The sequence below is a fragment of the Crinia signifera genome, chromosome 3, assembly GCF_055691185.1.
Source record: "Crinia signifera chromosome 3, ASM5569118v1, whole genome shotgun sequence".
In the NCBI taxonomy this organism is placed as follows: Eukaryota; Metazoa; Chordata; class Amphibia; order Anura; family Myobatrachidae; genus Crinia; species Crinia signifera.
This window is the reverse complement of record NC_139219.1, coordinates 224,839,806-224,853,996: the sequence shown is the minus strand read 5'-3', so window position 1 is coordinate 224,853,996 and position 14,191 is coordinate 224,839,806. Positions and strand designations below refer to the sequence as shown.

The window sequence follows — 14,191 nt, the reverse complement described above, 5'->3', positions numbered from 1 at the left end:
GGTTTTCCTAAAAAGGACCCTGGTTCCCGTAGTCAACTATTTAAAATGCAATATGTAGTAGGTAGTGATTTACTAACATGGTGTAAAAGTAAAGTACAGTAAGCTGTATCGTCAACGATATTTTTATACAATAGTGTAAAGCTCACAATCAGTCAACGGTTATTACTAGTTGTTTGCTGAGAACCAATGCAAATTTGCACCAAATTAATAAATTATACTAATTATGATTTAATGTAATTATAATAATACATTTTATATGTTATAATGAATGGTCCCAAACAGGAATAAACAAAAATTACATTTTGAGTAACTGATGACATCTCCGTATGCCATGTTTTTTTGTTGCTCAAATCAACACTAAGGATTTAATAAGTGCAACTATATTCATATTAGGTTGGGTTTTTACAAAATATAAACACAGTGTGTTGGCAGTGATTGTTATAGAATAAGGCCTTCATCCAGTGGTGCATGCTGGGAGCCCAGCTAAACAATGCAGGTAGAGAGAAATGACTAAAGAACTGGTATTATTTTGGTGTAGTGGTGGAGGACCAGGGTGCACACAGGAGTAGGGGACTCAAAGCAGACAAAAAACATATCTTAGATTTAAAGGAATGAACAGAAAGTGACGTAATTTTCTCTTAATGTACTATGTCTAGAGAGTACATGTTCATCCATTATCCTGTCAAATGAAATGTAATCTTCCTTAATGATAAATAACACCTTTTTTGTAATAATAATACACTGTATGATATTTTGGGCAGTAGCATACCACCACCTGTTGTCACCCTTGGTATAATTTCCCATGCTCTATTTCCTGGTGCTTCATTCCAATACAGAGCTTCTAGGCACAGGTCCTTGCGCTATTGATGGTGACCTGGAAGACTGAAGCTTGAAACACAAGTGCAACTGATTTCCCTGATACCCTTACCGACATATATGTCTTGTACATCTTCCTATACTCTTGCACAACATTAGATCTGTAAATCTGCATAACATCTCTCCCACATTTACAGTATGTATATATATATATATATATATATATATATATATATATATATATATATACATAAACACACAAGTGGGATGGTGATGAATAATTCAGTCTTAAAATTGGTTGGGGAGAGTTATGAGAAAAAGTAAGATGATAGTCATTCGCCTTCCTCCTTTATGCGCTGCTGTTTATTTCTGCGGGTATCCATATCGAAGTTGAAATCATTCCAATCATCCCGGGGAGGGAAAGATATAGTTTGGCGAAGTGTGAACCTTACAGCATCGATAACTCTCTCTCCGCGAGATTCGTTGGAACCCACACTGACAGTAGAAGCACTGCTGGTTGTTCGGAGTAGGTGGGAAGGTGATGTGAACTCATGGATTTGCCTGTGTTCCACTAGACCCTTCCATATTGCATGCCGAAACTGCTCAGGAATCTTCAGACTAATCAAGTCCTGAAAAACAACAAGATAAATCAAAATGAAAAATGTGCAAAATAAATGTTTTGCCCCATCCTTGGAAAGAAAATGAAATAGAGCTACTGTCCATTAATATGTGTGCCTAACATTAACGTTGTGATTTTGTTTTGTAATATGAACATTTTAAGCATTCTTTGTTCAGATTAAACCTACATGGATAGTTATGAATGTTACAAGAGCCTTAGTTGAGTCAATAGTATTTCATATGTATAGCACAGAAGCTAAGAAGTGTTGGTTCTATCCATGACAGTGGTGCATCATTAGATAGACAGTGTCTAGATGGACAGTCAATAGGTCTACCTCAAAAGATTGGCATGGGAAAGGTTGACAGGGTCAAAATGTCAACAGGGTCAAATGCCGACATGAAAAAGGTAGACACATAAAAAGGTAGACATGAGTTTTTTTTTCCACATTTCATTTGTCACTTTCGACAACTGTGGCTCGCTGTACTCGCCATGCTTCGGGCTCGGTGGCTCACTACCCTCACCTATGCCAACATGGATGGTGAAATAAGAACAGTTAACTATTAAAAAAAATCATGATTTTACCTTTTTCATGTCAACATTTATCCCAATTGTCCTTTTGACCCTGTTGACCTATTGCATGTTGTCCTTTTGGGGAGACCTATTGAGTCTATATATAGACAATGTAGATTTATCAACCGGAACCACATAAATGTGTATATTTGTAACAACCCCTATAAAGTTAACAGAATTGTGGCGGTGCCATGCAACACCGAAAGGAGAAACGTTGCACTGGATCCTATCAGGTTCTTCTGACTTACAAGGGTTTCTAGTATGAAAAGTCAAAAGTCCATAGTACTACTAAGGCCCTTATTCTGGTTGGTGCGGCCGGAGCCGCACACGGTGCTCCGGCCGCACAAACCAATCCCCGCCCACGAGACGGATCGCCACGGCCGTCCGTACACGGACGGCTGGCGATCCGCATAAAAATGGTGGAGGCGTACGCCTCCACCATGGTGGGAGCTGCCCCCTGCATTCGATGGTCGTCGACCATCGAAGGCAGGGCCGCACGCCACAGCAGCTCCCGCAAGCTGAGACCACACGGACAATCGTCCGTGTGATAGCTTGTATGGGGGCTGAGAGCTGACATCCGGCGACGTCAGCTTTCCGCCCCCATGAGTTGCGTCATGCCCTGATTAGCATGCATACGCCCCGCGTTTGCATGGGAACGCCCATGAAACGCGGGGCGTATACATAGGGAAATGAGGGTCTGAAGCCCCTCACGCCCCTATACGCCCCCTTTGCGGCGGACGAAATACGTCTGCGGCGAAGGGGGCTGCACATGCGCAGATTGACCTCTGCGCATGTGCAGAATAAAAACATCGGCGGTACGGCCGCACGCGGGCCGTACCGCCCGAACCAGAATAAGGGCCTAGTTAGGAGGAGGATATTAGTGAAAATGAATTTATAGTCACAGTTAGAGTTTATATCAGTGACAGTCAGCTCCCCTGCTTTATTAAGAGAGAGAAAACACAGCTGAAGGTGAAATACCAGATTATGGAAACTCACCTCCATTGAATAGTGCTCAATCTGATAAATGTTGCTCAGGCCCTGGGCAGTGAAATAGTCCAGACAGGATGAACATCCCAATCTCGCTAAAAAACTGGAGACAGAAGAAAATCATTTATATGACAATGCCGTAAGTTCATGATTAAAATAAATAAATAAGTAAACGGAAGAATGTTCTAAGAATAATACAAGAATTGAGAGAACATAACAATAGTTATGTGCTTTCTGAATCTTTTGATTCCTGGTGTCTGGTAAAATAAAACTCCCTATTAACACTATCATACGTTGCAGTAATAGATATTACTCTTAATGCTGCACTGGAGAATGCCTTCATGCTATATACAGACACAGTCTGCACCGCCTTTGCAGTATTTACATAGGCAGCTTCCAGTTTGGTAATTGTTATCTACAGATGAGGTCTACTCAGTGAAATGGTCAAATACATGCTGTTAAAGGGTACAAAAGCATTTAGGGCTGGAAGACCCCACTGATAGAGGAGTTTGACAGGAGAGACAACTAAGGAACACGATGGCAAGAATAAAGCAACTGACCAAGCAAGCAGCATAGCTGAAGATGGCAGAGTGGTTGGGTACTTTTGGGTTAACCTGGACAGTCCATAATTGACATTTGCACATCTGTATTTTTCTAGCATAAAGTTCCCAAAACACTGCCATATTAGCCAGAAGTCATTTTAGTACAAAGACTAGTGTGGTTGTAGAGGTAAAACTAGCGTTATCTCACCTCACGTCTTTCTTTTACTTGTCCATACGCATGCACAAATTGATTAGGGGCGGGGGATGCATCCATGCCCAGGTGACTGTAAGGGGGTGCAAAATACAACCCCTTACTTTTCAAATATTTTGATATGTTTTAGAAGTTGAGCAATAAAAGATGCAGAAGGCACTTGAAAAAGGTAACAAAACAACCAACTACAGTATGCTAAAGTGGATTACTGTCATGCAAATTGCTATTTAACAAGAACTTGTATAATAACGGGGATTTCCACATGAAAAAAAATATCTTCCAAGATAATGTCCTTTACCGGTAATACTACTTTTATAGGAGCCCCGCTGGCTGGACACCCACCATTCACTGTATTTAGCAGTGTTCTTACACCATTAATAATCAGTTTGTATACTCTCATGCCCCAGTAGTTGTGGAGATTCAAAACAATACTATAAGCCAAGCATGTCCAAACGATGGCACTCCAGCTGTTGTGTAACTATAAGTCCCATCATGCCTTGCCACAGTTTTGTTATTAGGGAATGCCAAAACTATGGCAAGGCATGCTGGGATGTGTAGTTTTACAACAGCTGGAGGGCCACAGTTTGGACATGCCTGCTATAAGCAAACTACTGTAATATACTGTAAGTTATTGTCTGCAAGTGGCGGGGACCCTGATGAATACAGTGAGTAGAGTGGATCCAATATAATTATTGTTAAGGAAAGGACATTTTGTCAAAATGTGTTTTGAAAGTGCTAAACCACTTTAAAAGAATATGAATTCAATGCAATGGTTCACATAAATCTATACATATTCAGTTTGGATGCCACATAAAACTAATTGTACACTAGAAAGATGCACTCAGTAAGAAAGAACAAAGCTGTGGTGACATCATATTTGGATCAGGGCCAGCATAACTTATAGACACACTGGCCATTTTCCCTCAGCTCCACAATTCTAGGAGCCTTCAACACAGTTTGGGTTGCGGTGGCACAATTAGGGCGGGAAAAGACAGACAGACAGTGAATGGCTGTAAAAATGCTGATTGGTAAATGGCTAAAACTATCCACCAATCAGAGTGATGACAACCATTTACTGTATATATGCATGTGGGCCTGCAGGAAGGGCATGTAATGTTTTTTTTTTTTTCCATAAATGAGTATGTACTGTAGGGGCCTTAATGCATTGCATTGACTACGGCCTACAATGCTGTTAGGACAGACTTCATTTGGATAGTCTTGCATTTACAAAACAAACAATACAATATTACTACTGTAGCTGTAGAGAAAGTGGAAGCCATCAGGGACAGATGAGAGCATCCTTAATAAAATACTGTATGCTGACAGAAGTACAGTAGACGTCTAATACTGCAGAGTTTTTGCTGGGATTTATAGCCAATAACTGCTTATACACACATTTATTGTGTTTTTGTGTTAGTCCTTACAGGCTACAGACACAATGTAGAAACTGTCCTGGGAAATGGTGTTAAAGGTGGACTACATAAATCTGAGCTTTACTAGATGGAGTAGCAGGAAGATATCATCTGACCAGTATGTGGTCTTTAGATACATTCTGGAACATTAGTGTATCTATCCAGGAAATAGCTATGGAAGAGATGTTCTACCTGTGAAAGGGTCAATTGTGGGCTTGTCCTATCTGTTATAAATACATTGGTTACCACATACCCGCATAATTAGAATAGTCACAGGTCATCATTGCCTTCACACACAAACTATGGAACTCTGGGTTATGTTGGCTCACTCCTTCTGACAAATTCCTTCTTAGATGGACAAAACCATGTGCACTGCAGGTGGGGCAGATGTTACTTGTGCAGAGAGAATTAGATTTGGGTGGGGTTTTACTTCAAAGTGAGATATATATATTGCAGTGTAAAAATAAAGCAGCCAGTATTTTCCCTGCACAGAAACAAAATAACTCACCCGAATCTCATTCTCTCTGCACATTTAACATCTGCCCCCCTCCAGTGCACATGGTTTTGTCCATCTAAGAAGGATTTTGTCAGAAAGAGTGAACTAGAATAAGGCCCTAAGTTTGGTGGATAGATTGTGTTCCAAAACTATAAATGTTTATAAGAGGTGGAAAATCAAAAAAGGGACTTATAGTATCCATAAAAGTATAATACAGTAAGACTACTACTGTAAATTTGATTCAATGGTAATATAAAACAAGGAGCCCATACACCGGTACGTATTAAATGAGATTTTTAACAATTTTGTTTTAAACTAAAAGTTTAAAACATAAATATTTCCCCTAACAGTGAAATATGTTTTACTTATATTTAATTTTCTATTTAAACTTTGCTAAAATATCTGAATATATAAAAGATACCAGCAGGTGCTCAATATCTACTTAAGCCATGACCAGAGTCTGCTTTCATGTAGATAAATGTATTTCTATATATCCATATATTATATAAACACTAGTAGTAATATTTAAATGTTTATTTTCTATCATCAGAAATAAATCCTCACAAACATTTTATGGTAAGCAGATGATTCATGGGGTACAACATCTCTTGGCACACTTACCTGGATATGCTGCAGTCTGTTGGGTATGGAGGGGGTGGAGTGCAGTGTGATGTGGATGCCATGGATAGCGAAGGAGGCAGCGTCTGAGGGGGGCTAAGCCCATTAAGGTCACCGGGCATTGACATGTGCGCACTCATCATGGGAACTGGTAATAGATAGATAAATACATAAGTACATCATACAGTAGATCTATAGGGCAAACCTATGTCATATACATTTCTGCATCACTATATCTACATAAAATGTTACTGTATTACAATGGTTTACCTATGTGGCTCACATATAAGCATATTGCTTTTGCTGTCAGCAGAATACATTTACAAGAAGATTAGAACCACTATGAGGTGAAGTAAAACCAGTGCCCACTAGAGGCCACTGAACTGACCAAATTACTCCTTTGTGTGCTAAAAGATGTCAGAACAGAAAGTGAAAGCAATTTCTGTATGGGTACTGACTTTTTTCAAACTTGCTGGATATGGAAAGAGTTTGTGAGTTTAAAACTGTCACAGCTCAAAGTGAAAGTAAAAACTGTCACAGATTGAAATGAAACGACATTGCAGAAGCTGTCATTTTGAGAGGCTTTTACCTAGTATTCGTATAACTGTGATCATTACCACTAGAATATAAATAATATGAAATAGTATAGGAATATAGATAATAAAAGTTAAAATGTCCTGTTATCAGAAATGATTGAATAATTATCTCAGTTATAATGCTGTATATGCTGTGAGATAATATCCTGAAAGTTCAGAGAATGCTTTACATTATATCCTACAATTGCAACATAATTAATTGATATTAGCATTGATTCAAAAGACATATTGGATGTTTCTTTGTTATGTTTATTTTTACTAGAACACTCCTGTCACAGGTCTAATCCGTTGTGTAACGTATGAGTGGGAGTCACATCTGTCTCATGATTGTTAGATACGCAGTATACCTTGGCCCTCATTTTACACTAGGTGCAAATCCAGCAATTTTTAAACATGGTGCAATGCATGCCAGGTCATTTCAATTGTTTTTTTTTGGCACAGAAATATCAGACAGATATAACACCATCTCTTAATTTGTATACATATTTTAATGCCCCATACACACAAATCAATGTGGTCTGTTTTTCTATTAGATTTTGCTGATATAAGCAAAATCAAATTGAAATTGAATGGATATAGAACAGAAAACTAATGCATTCAATTTCGATTCGATACCGATGCACAGCATCAAAATCAAATAGAAAACTAGACTGTGCAGACAAGACTATATAGTACAGATCTGTACTATACAGTCGAAATCACATGCGCTTGCCTTGCTGTGCAATTCGATCCCAATAGCACTGCATGTACACCCCTTAAGTTTGACCCAACCACATTTTCAGTACTAGAATCACCAATAAAGATTTAAATAAGAAAAATATGAGAAATGTGGCTTCCATTCAGAAGTTAGATTGTAGAAGATAATATTTCAACTTTTTAATAAACCAAAACACTTCGACAGAAATTAATGGTTCTTTAAGTGCTGCAGAAGAATGTTACGGATGTGTTCAATGGCCTGCAGGACATGCAACTGGCAATGAAATATAATACTGTATATTATTTTGACATATAATTGAACACCTACACCTCTGGCAAATGCTCATAGCAATTAAGAAAGATCGATTTGCCTGCATTTGAAAGAAAATATGTTCATGTTACACTTTTATATTCAGTGTTATGTACATACTGTCTTTTGCAACTATTAAATTATGTTACTTCTTCACAATTTGAAAAAGGATACCTTCCATGCTAGAAGGAAATGCACATAAGTTCACGACATGGTCCAACAATAAGGTAGTGCATCTATATAATGTTACCCTCCACATGAATAAATATTCTGGGAGATTTTGTATCAGGTGGGCAGCATAGATACTCTGACATCTCTGGTCCCCCAGTGCTGTGGGAGTCCAGTCATTGGATGGCTACAGGAGTTCCCCTCCATAATGACAGTATCTCATACTTCATACAAGGTTGGATTTGCCTTGTAAATGATTGCCAATATAAAATATGGGCATTCTCATCTGAAGTCCTGCACTTCAGGCAACTTGGGCCCTATTACATTAACCACCTGATGCTCCTAACTTGACCTCCTGTTTAGTGTCAGATCAAAAACCTATAAAATAAAGTCTCCGGGCACTACTCATTTTCAGAGTATTAGGTTCATATCCTGTAGTCCAATGTCTATTCTTTTACACTTCCACTGTAATACTCTGCAGTCCATACACTAGAACCCAGTTACACAACTGCGACCTGGGTATATTGGGTGCAGCAAAGCCCAAAACCCCTTGCGAGTGTCCTTATTGAAGAGTTGTGACAGTGTACAAGACCAAAAAGGACAACGTGATTAGGTTTTATCAGATGATGATTGAGACTGAGATGTGTATGATGGCTCCATTTGGCTCCATATGCGATATTCCTCCAATTGCACTAAGGGTAACCTTGATGGAGCTAGCTAATTGGCATGAACAGTGAATAGCTGGATCTTTTTAGATCCAGAAATTAGACTCAATGATAGAAGTAGAATTCTAGCAAAGACACAACCTACACCAAGAAGGCTAATTCAACAGATCACCTAAGTCAGGCATTCCCAACCACGGTCCTCAAGGCACACCAACAATGCAGGTTTTAGTGATATCCAGGCTTCAGCACAGATGGTTTAATCAGAATCCCTCAGATACTAATTAAGTCACCTGTGCTGAAGCCTGGATATCTACAAAACCTGCACCGTTGGTGTGCCTTGAGGACCGTGGTTGGGAATGCCTGACCTAAGTTATATTAAATATTTATCTAAATCACTGAAAAATACAATTTGTACAGTATTGTCATCCCAATAGTCTTACTTTTGACTTTGTGACGAGGACAACCTGTCACTGTTACTACTCTCCACAGATATCACAACCACATATTTAAACCACTATTCATGGACCATGTTGGTCTTTTGCCTGCATCTGTGCAATGGAATATAATACAGAAGACTCTGATGCACACTGCATAATTTATATTTATGTAAATAGCGATCAATAAAGCTAGCCAAAGTCAACATGGAGGCTCAGGATTGAGGTAAACTTACTGTTTGATCCCATGCCATCGGACATGGCATTAGGAGTAATGGAATTTCTCTGCTGTGGGTTCATTAGCTGGCTAACAGAAGGAAGCTTGTTCATGTTGTTCATTTTGCCAAGTGGCGGAGAGGCTGACCCAAAGGATTGCTGCCCTTGTAATGAAGACCTGCAGAGATACAAGACATCTGATGTTTAAGAGAGGATATCTAGTGCCTACACAAATACTTTTCTTTGCCACCTTTGAAGTACAGTATCTTTACACCTGCCTAAGCTAAGAGGAGGTTTATGAACAATGTATCACTGGGCCCTAGGAAAAGATTGTGTGTCTCCAAATGCTATTGGGGGAATGTATCAAATCTTCTTAAGAGTGAAAAAGTGGAAATGTTTTCCTTAGCAACCGATTACCTTCTACCTATCATTTTATGGAATGCACCTGATAAATGCCAACTAGAAGCAGGTTAGTTGCTGATAATTTCTCCATTGGTAAACTTTTCCACTCTCTAGGAGATTTAGGGGGTTATTCAATCAGGTTTCTGACTGTTGGTATGTCCCGACAGTCGGATCCCGGGCTGTTTTCTTCTGGTCTGACAGTAACTCGACAGCTGTAATTCAATGTTCTGGCTGTCGAGCGATGGAAAGTCCGTGGATCATACAAAACGCGTGCGTTTTTCAACAAAATGGTTGCAAGTTTGACAATCCGTGTCCGTTTCGGCTAATGCAGACTTGACTCCATAAAGAGGTGAGTCTGTTAGCAGAAAGAAATGTACTCTTAAAGGTCTACACACAATTTTCTATAGGGTCGGTAACCTCAGCTTGGACCAACGAAATTATATTGCTTAACATTGTCTTCAGATTAAGAGGGACATATTAAAATCTTAGGTACAGTATAAAACAAGTGCAAAACTTCTTTGCGAGCTAGTGAGGCTGCTGCCTTGAAATAGATTTGGCATAAGCACAGTATACAGACAAGCCTGTCTTTCCATCTACTCTATATGAACACTTCTCAGCATTCCCATGTCAATGCTCCTATGAGGAAGAGGTGATATTACTTCTAACTCCATCAGTCCAGTAACATTGCATACAGCTTCTGGGCAGGTATGTGAATAGATAGGATCACTCAATTCCCTCCAGGTATATGGCAGCTAACCAAGTGGAGGAGGTAGTAAGCATATACCCTGAGGCGCTGATTGCAGGACCTAGAGATTCAGTTACACACCTCAGATTCCAGACTTATCGTTCACTGTTGTTTTGATTTCGCGTAAGGATAAAAAGGTACATTGCACAGTACTGCTGACAATGATTCTTGCAAGATGAATAGTCTGATTACAGGATGGAATAATAAAATAATCAAAACATATCTGATCCTATTTTAACGCACTTCATGGGCATATACTGTTGGGTTTTTACTTTGCATTAGTGGTAGGTCTCTAAAAGGACCTATTGCAAACTTTAAGCAAAAACAAAGAGCACAATGTGCGTGACTGAAATTCATTTTTTTTTTAAAGTGAACAAAGAATGTTTTTCTGCTGTTGTGAATGGAACTCTGCAAACTGTGCCAGCAAATCTATGTACATTGCTGAACTGCACAGAATGGTTGTTCTCCGCATCACAATGGCAGCTTGTCAAACACAAAGTATTTCTGTTTATACGCTGAATGTTTCAGTTTGTTTTTACATTTATATGTGAATGAAAATGAATAAAATACTAACTGATACATTCTTCCTAGGTACCTTAGCTTTAAAGGGGTTTTCAACTTTAACACAGAATTTATCAACCCCCCATCTGTTCATGTCTAATTTATCCTGTTATTGAAAGCCAGTGGCCGATTGGAGGATCCCTAGGTCGTCCAACCAGCACCCAGTTTCATTGACAGCAGTTCAAATTCATTGAACTTCTCTTATTTTGTGGGACCAAAGATGTTCATCAGAAGTCATAGTTAAAAGTCAGTGGCAGGTGATTAAAATTGATGTTTTCAACTTGTTTTATAGGTGAGGACTATCTGGCCCATGGCTTGTAGATTTGATGTAGGCATCAGCACCTTTCCTTAAAAGCCATCTCAGATTTTACTGTGACTGTGTTCCTTTTTTTATAGAATCTGGCTTAAAAACATGTATTTATACCAAACACCTGGCCCCTGTGTTAAAAAAAAAAACTCTGGGCATCACTGGTTGGTATACAGTATGTGATTCAAGTCTACTTAGTAGGAAACCACAGTGATGCGATTCACATCTAGTCATCAGGCAGCTACAGTGGTGTGTTTGTCTCAATGACCTTATGAAAATCTGGCTTAAGTACAAGAGAGTGAACAGGAACTGGAACAAAAAGACATCCGATGTCCAAGATAAACTAATATAAATATTTATTGGCAATTAGGAACATGCAGCCACTCGAAACAGCACTTCAAGAGGATGCCAAGGGGAAACCCAGTGGAATTTGTCTACACAAAATGAATATTTTCCTACTTTTAAACCATGAACACTTATTTTTAAAAGTCCAATTCTTAGAAGAGTAATTTGTAGCTTTGTAAAGCTATTAACATTAAAGAATGTAATAGAGCAAAGCATGTAAATGCATACAATCCTGTATTATAAAACTGCTTTTACACATTTATTTGTACAGGTTTTTTGTTGGTATTACACATAACAATAAGCAATGGATTTATAAAATAGAAATCTAGCAGAAGCAATTCAAAATAGCACTCAGTGCATGGCTTTAGGTAATAGTGACTAATGGGACCACTGCTAGCCTGCCTACCACACCTTAAATCTCTCTACTGCCCACACAAAATCTGATTGCTTAAATCAGTGGTTTGAAAACTCTCTTGAATCACGGCATCCTAGAGTATCAGCATTTTTTCACGGCACCACTAGGATAAAAGTTTTTATCTGATACATTATAAAAAATGTTTAAATGAAGTAAATTGCGCCTACAGTATCTGTTTTCCTTAGTTATGTGGTGGTGTACAGTTTCATTTATGATTATCCACGTGCGTTATGATTGGCAGCCACTACCTCTAGTTTTGCCTATCACTGTGACCATAAATAATTTAGTCCAGGATCACCAACCCATGGCACCCTGCAAGAACTCTGAGGCACCCCAGGGTGCCTAGGCACACAGTATGGGAACCACTGGCTTAAATACACGATTTTAAAATGACTTATATAGAAGGGCATGTGATGTCTCACACTGATATCACTGTTGTGTATTTTCTCTATCTCCCTTTTACACAATGCTGCAGAGTTTTGTAAATATAAAAATAATATTAGTATTGAGGAAGCTACTGTACAAGCTGTCTTCTCTTCTGGTGCTAACTTCATAAACCTGATGATTTCCTGTTGTACTTAATTAATTCCAAAATACAAGTTTAATACTTAGCTCAGAGCTTTGGGAAAATGAATATTGATAGTAATATTTAGGGGTCTGTTAATTATCACTATTGGGCCAATTACAGATTTGTTATTTAACAGGCCCATTTATTATTAGGATCCAGATAGGGCTGCCTAATCATCAGATTGTACTTGTTCCATGTGCCCCACCCCTGTGAGAAAGAGGTTCTAGAGTTTGAAGAGGGATCCCAGTAGAACATTTCACTTTCTCCACACTGAGAGTTAGATGTATGGAGCCGTGATATAAGTGGAAAAGTGTAACAATGGAGAAGTTGCCCAAGGTAACCAATCAGCTGCTCTGTAAAATGTTATAATAAATGTTACTTTAATGCTGATTGGTTGCCATGGGTAACTTCTCCACTGACCTCACTTCCCTACTCTTATCACTGCATCATACATTTACCCCTGAGTAATCTTTGGTTGTGTGCTAGGGTCACCTAAGGTCACGCATGTAAGTATACGTAAATATCGTTGTTACTTCTGTAGCATTATTAAGGATAGCAGGGACAGCTTCTTTACAGAATGCAATTACGGTAAGTATCCACCAGTGGAATTTGTGGCTAGTGGGATTCTTAACTATTGGAGGCCCGATTTCCCCACGATGATTAACAGACCCCTTAGCGTGTATTCTTGTGAAACCTCCACAGATTTATGGTTGTTACAAATGTCTATTATAAAATAATATGGCATCAATCAGGCAATACTAAATCTCTATATCATGAAATGATGTCAACAGTTTTTAAACATGTATCTGTCCTAAAGGCATGTGAATTTGAGAACATTTTAACTGATTTTATTATTCATGAAATACGCGGTTTGTACTTGAAATAACATAGAGCCTAAGAGGACCTTTTTATACAGTATAAAAGCAATACAAAGCATTTTGCACTTAAATCTGTCCAGCAGCATTTGTAAATAATCTGACATGACCAGCATTCATGAACATCAGCAACTGGGTAAACCATTTCCCAGCACAAAACATTTTTAATATACATAAAATATCTTTAACAAAATGTTTACATTTGAGTCCTGCTCACAACCAACATAGCAAGTTTTGCAAACACCAAACCAAAAATATTTGCCACCAACTAGAAAAAGCTAAAAGGTATGTAATCTACCAAAACAACAGATCAGTGCTTGAGTCCCTTAAAAAATGCTACATAAATTAAAGAAAATATGAAATACAACATAAAACAAACACAGTAAATGTGCCATCTCACACCCCTTAAAATGTCCTTCACTTAATTGTTCTCCCAATGTATAGATCTCCCGATGTATAGATCACATCAGCATATCATTTGCAAACAGTATAAAAAAGTAGCTGACCACTGATCCCTATGACTTGCTGAATACCAAACACATCCCAATATAAGCTGCAGACCAACAAGTGGCTAATGATCTGATTGTTGCTATAACAACACCAGGCACATGCAGATG

At 38.6% G+C, this 14,191-nt stretch overlaps 1 protein-coding gene across 1 annotated transcript in view; it reads right to left on the bottom strand.

The window, feature by feature from the left end:
- Nucleotides 1-1,133: 1,133 nt before the first annotated feature.
- TP63 (tumor protein p63) overlaps nt 1,134-14,191 on the bottom strand; it is a 113,643-nt gene continuing 100,585 nt past the window's right edge. Inside the window, exons 10-13 of the mRNA XM_083174732.1 lie at nt 9,377-9,534; nt 6,275-6,419; nt 3,002-3,095; nt 1,134-1,445 (exon numbers count right to left, since the gene is read on the bottom strand). Of these exons, the coding sequence (XP_083030858.1) occupies nt 1,149-1,445; nt 3,002-3,095; nt 6,275-6,419; nt 9,377-9,534 (694 nt within the window). The 3' untranslated portion in view covers nt 1,134-1,148. The remainder of the gene's footprint in view (nt 1,446-3,001; nt 3,096-6,274; nt 6,420-9,376; nt 9,535-14,191) is intronic.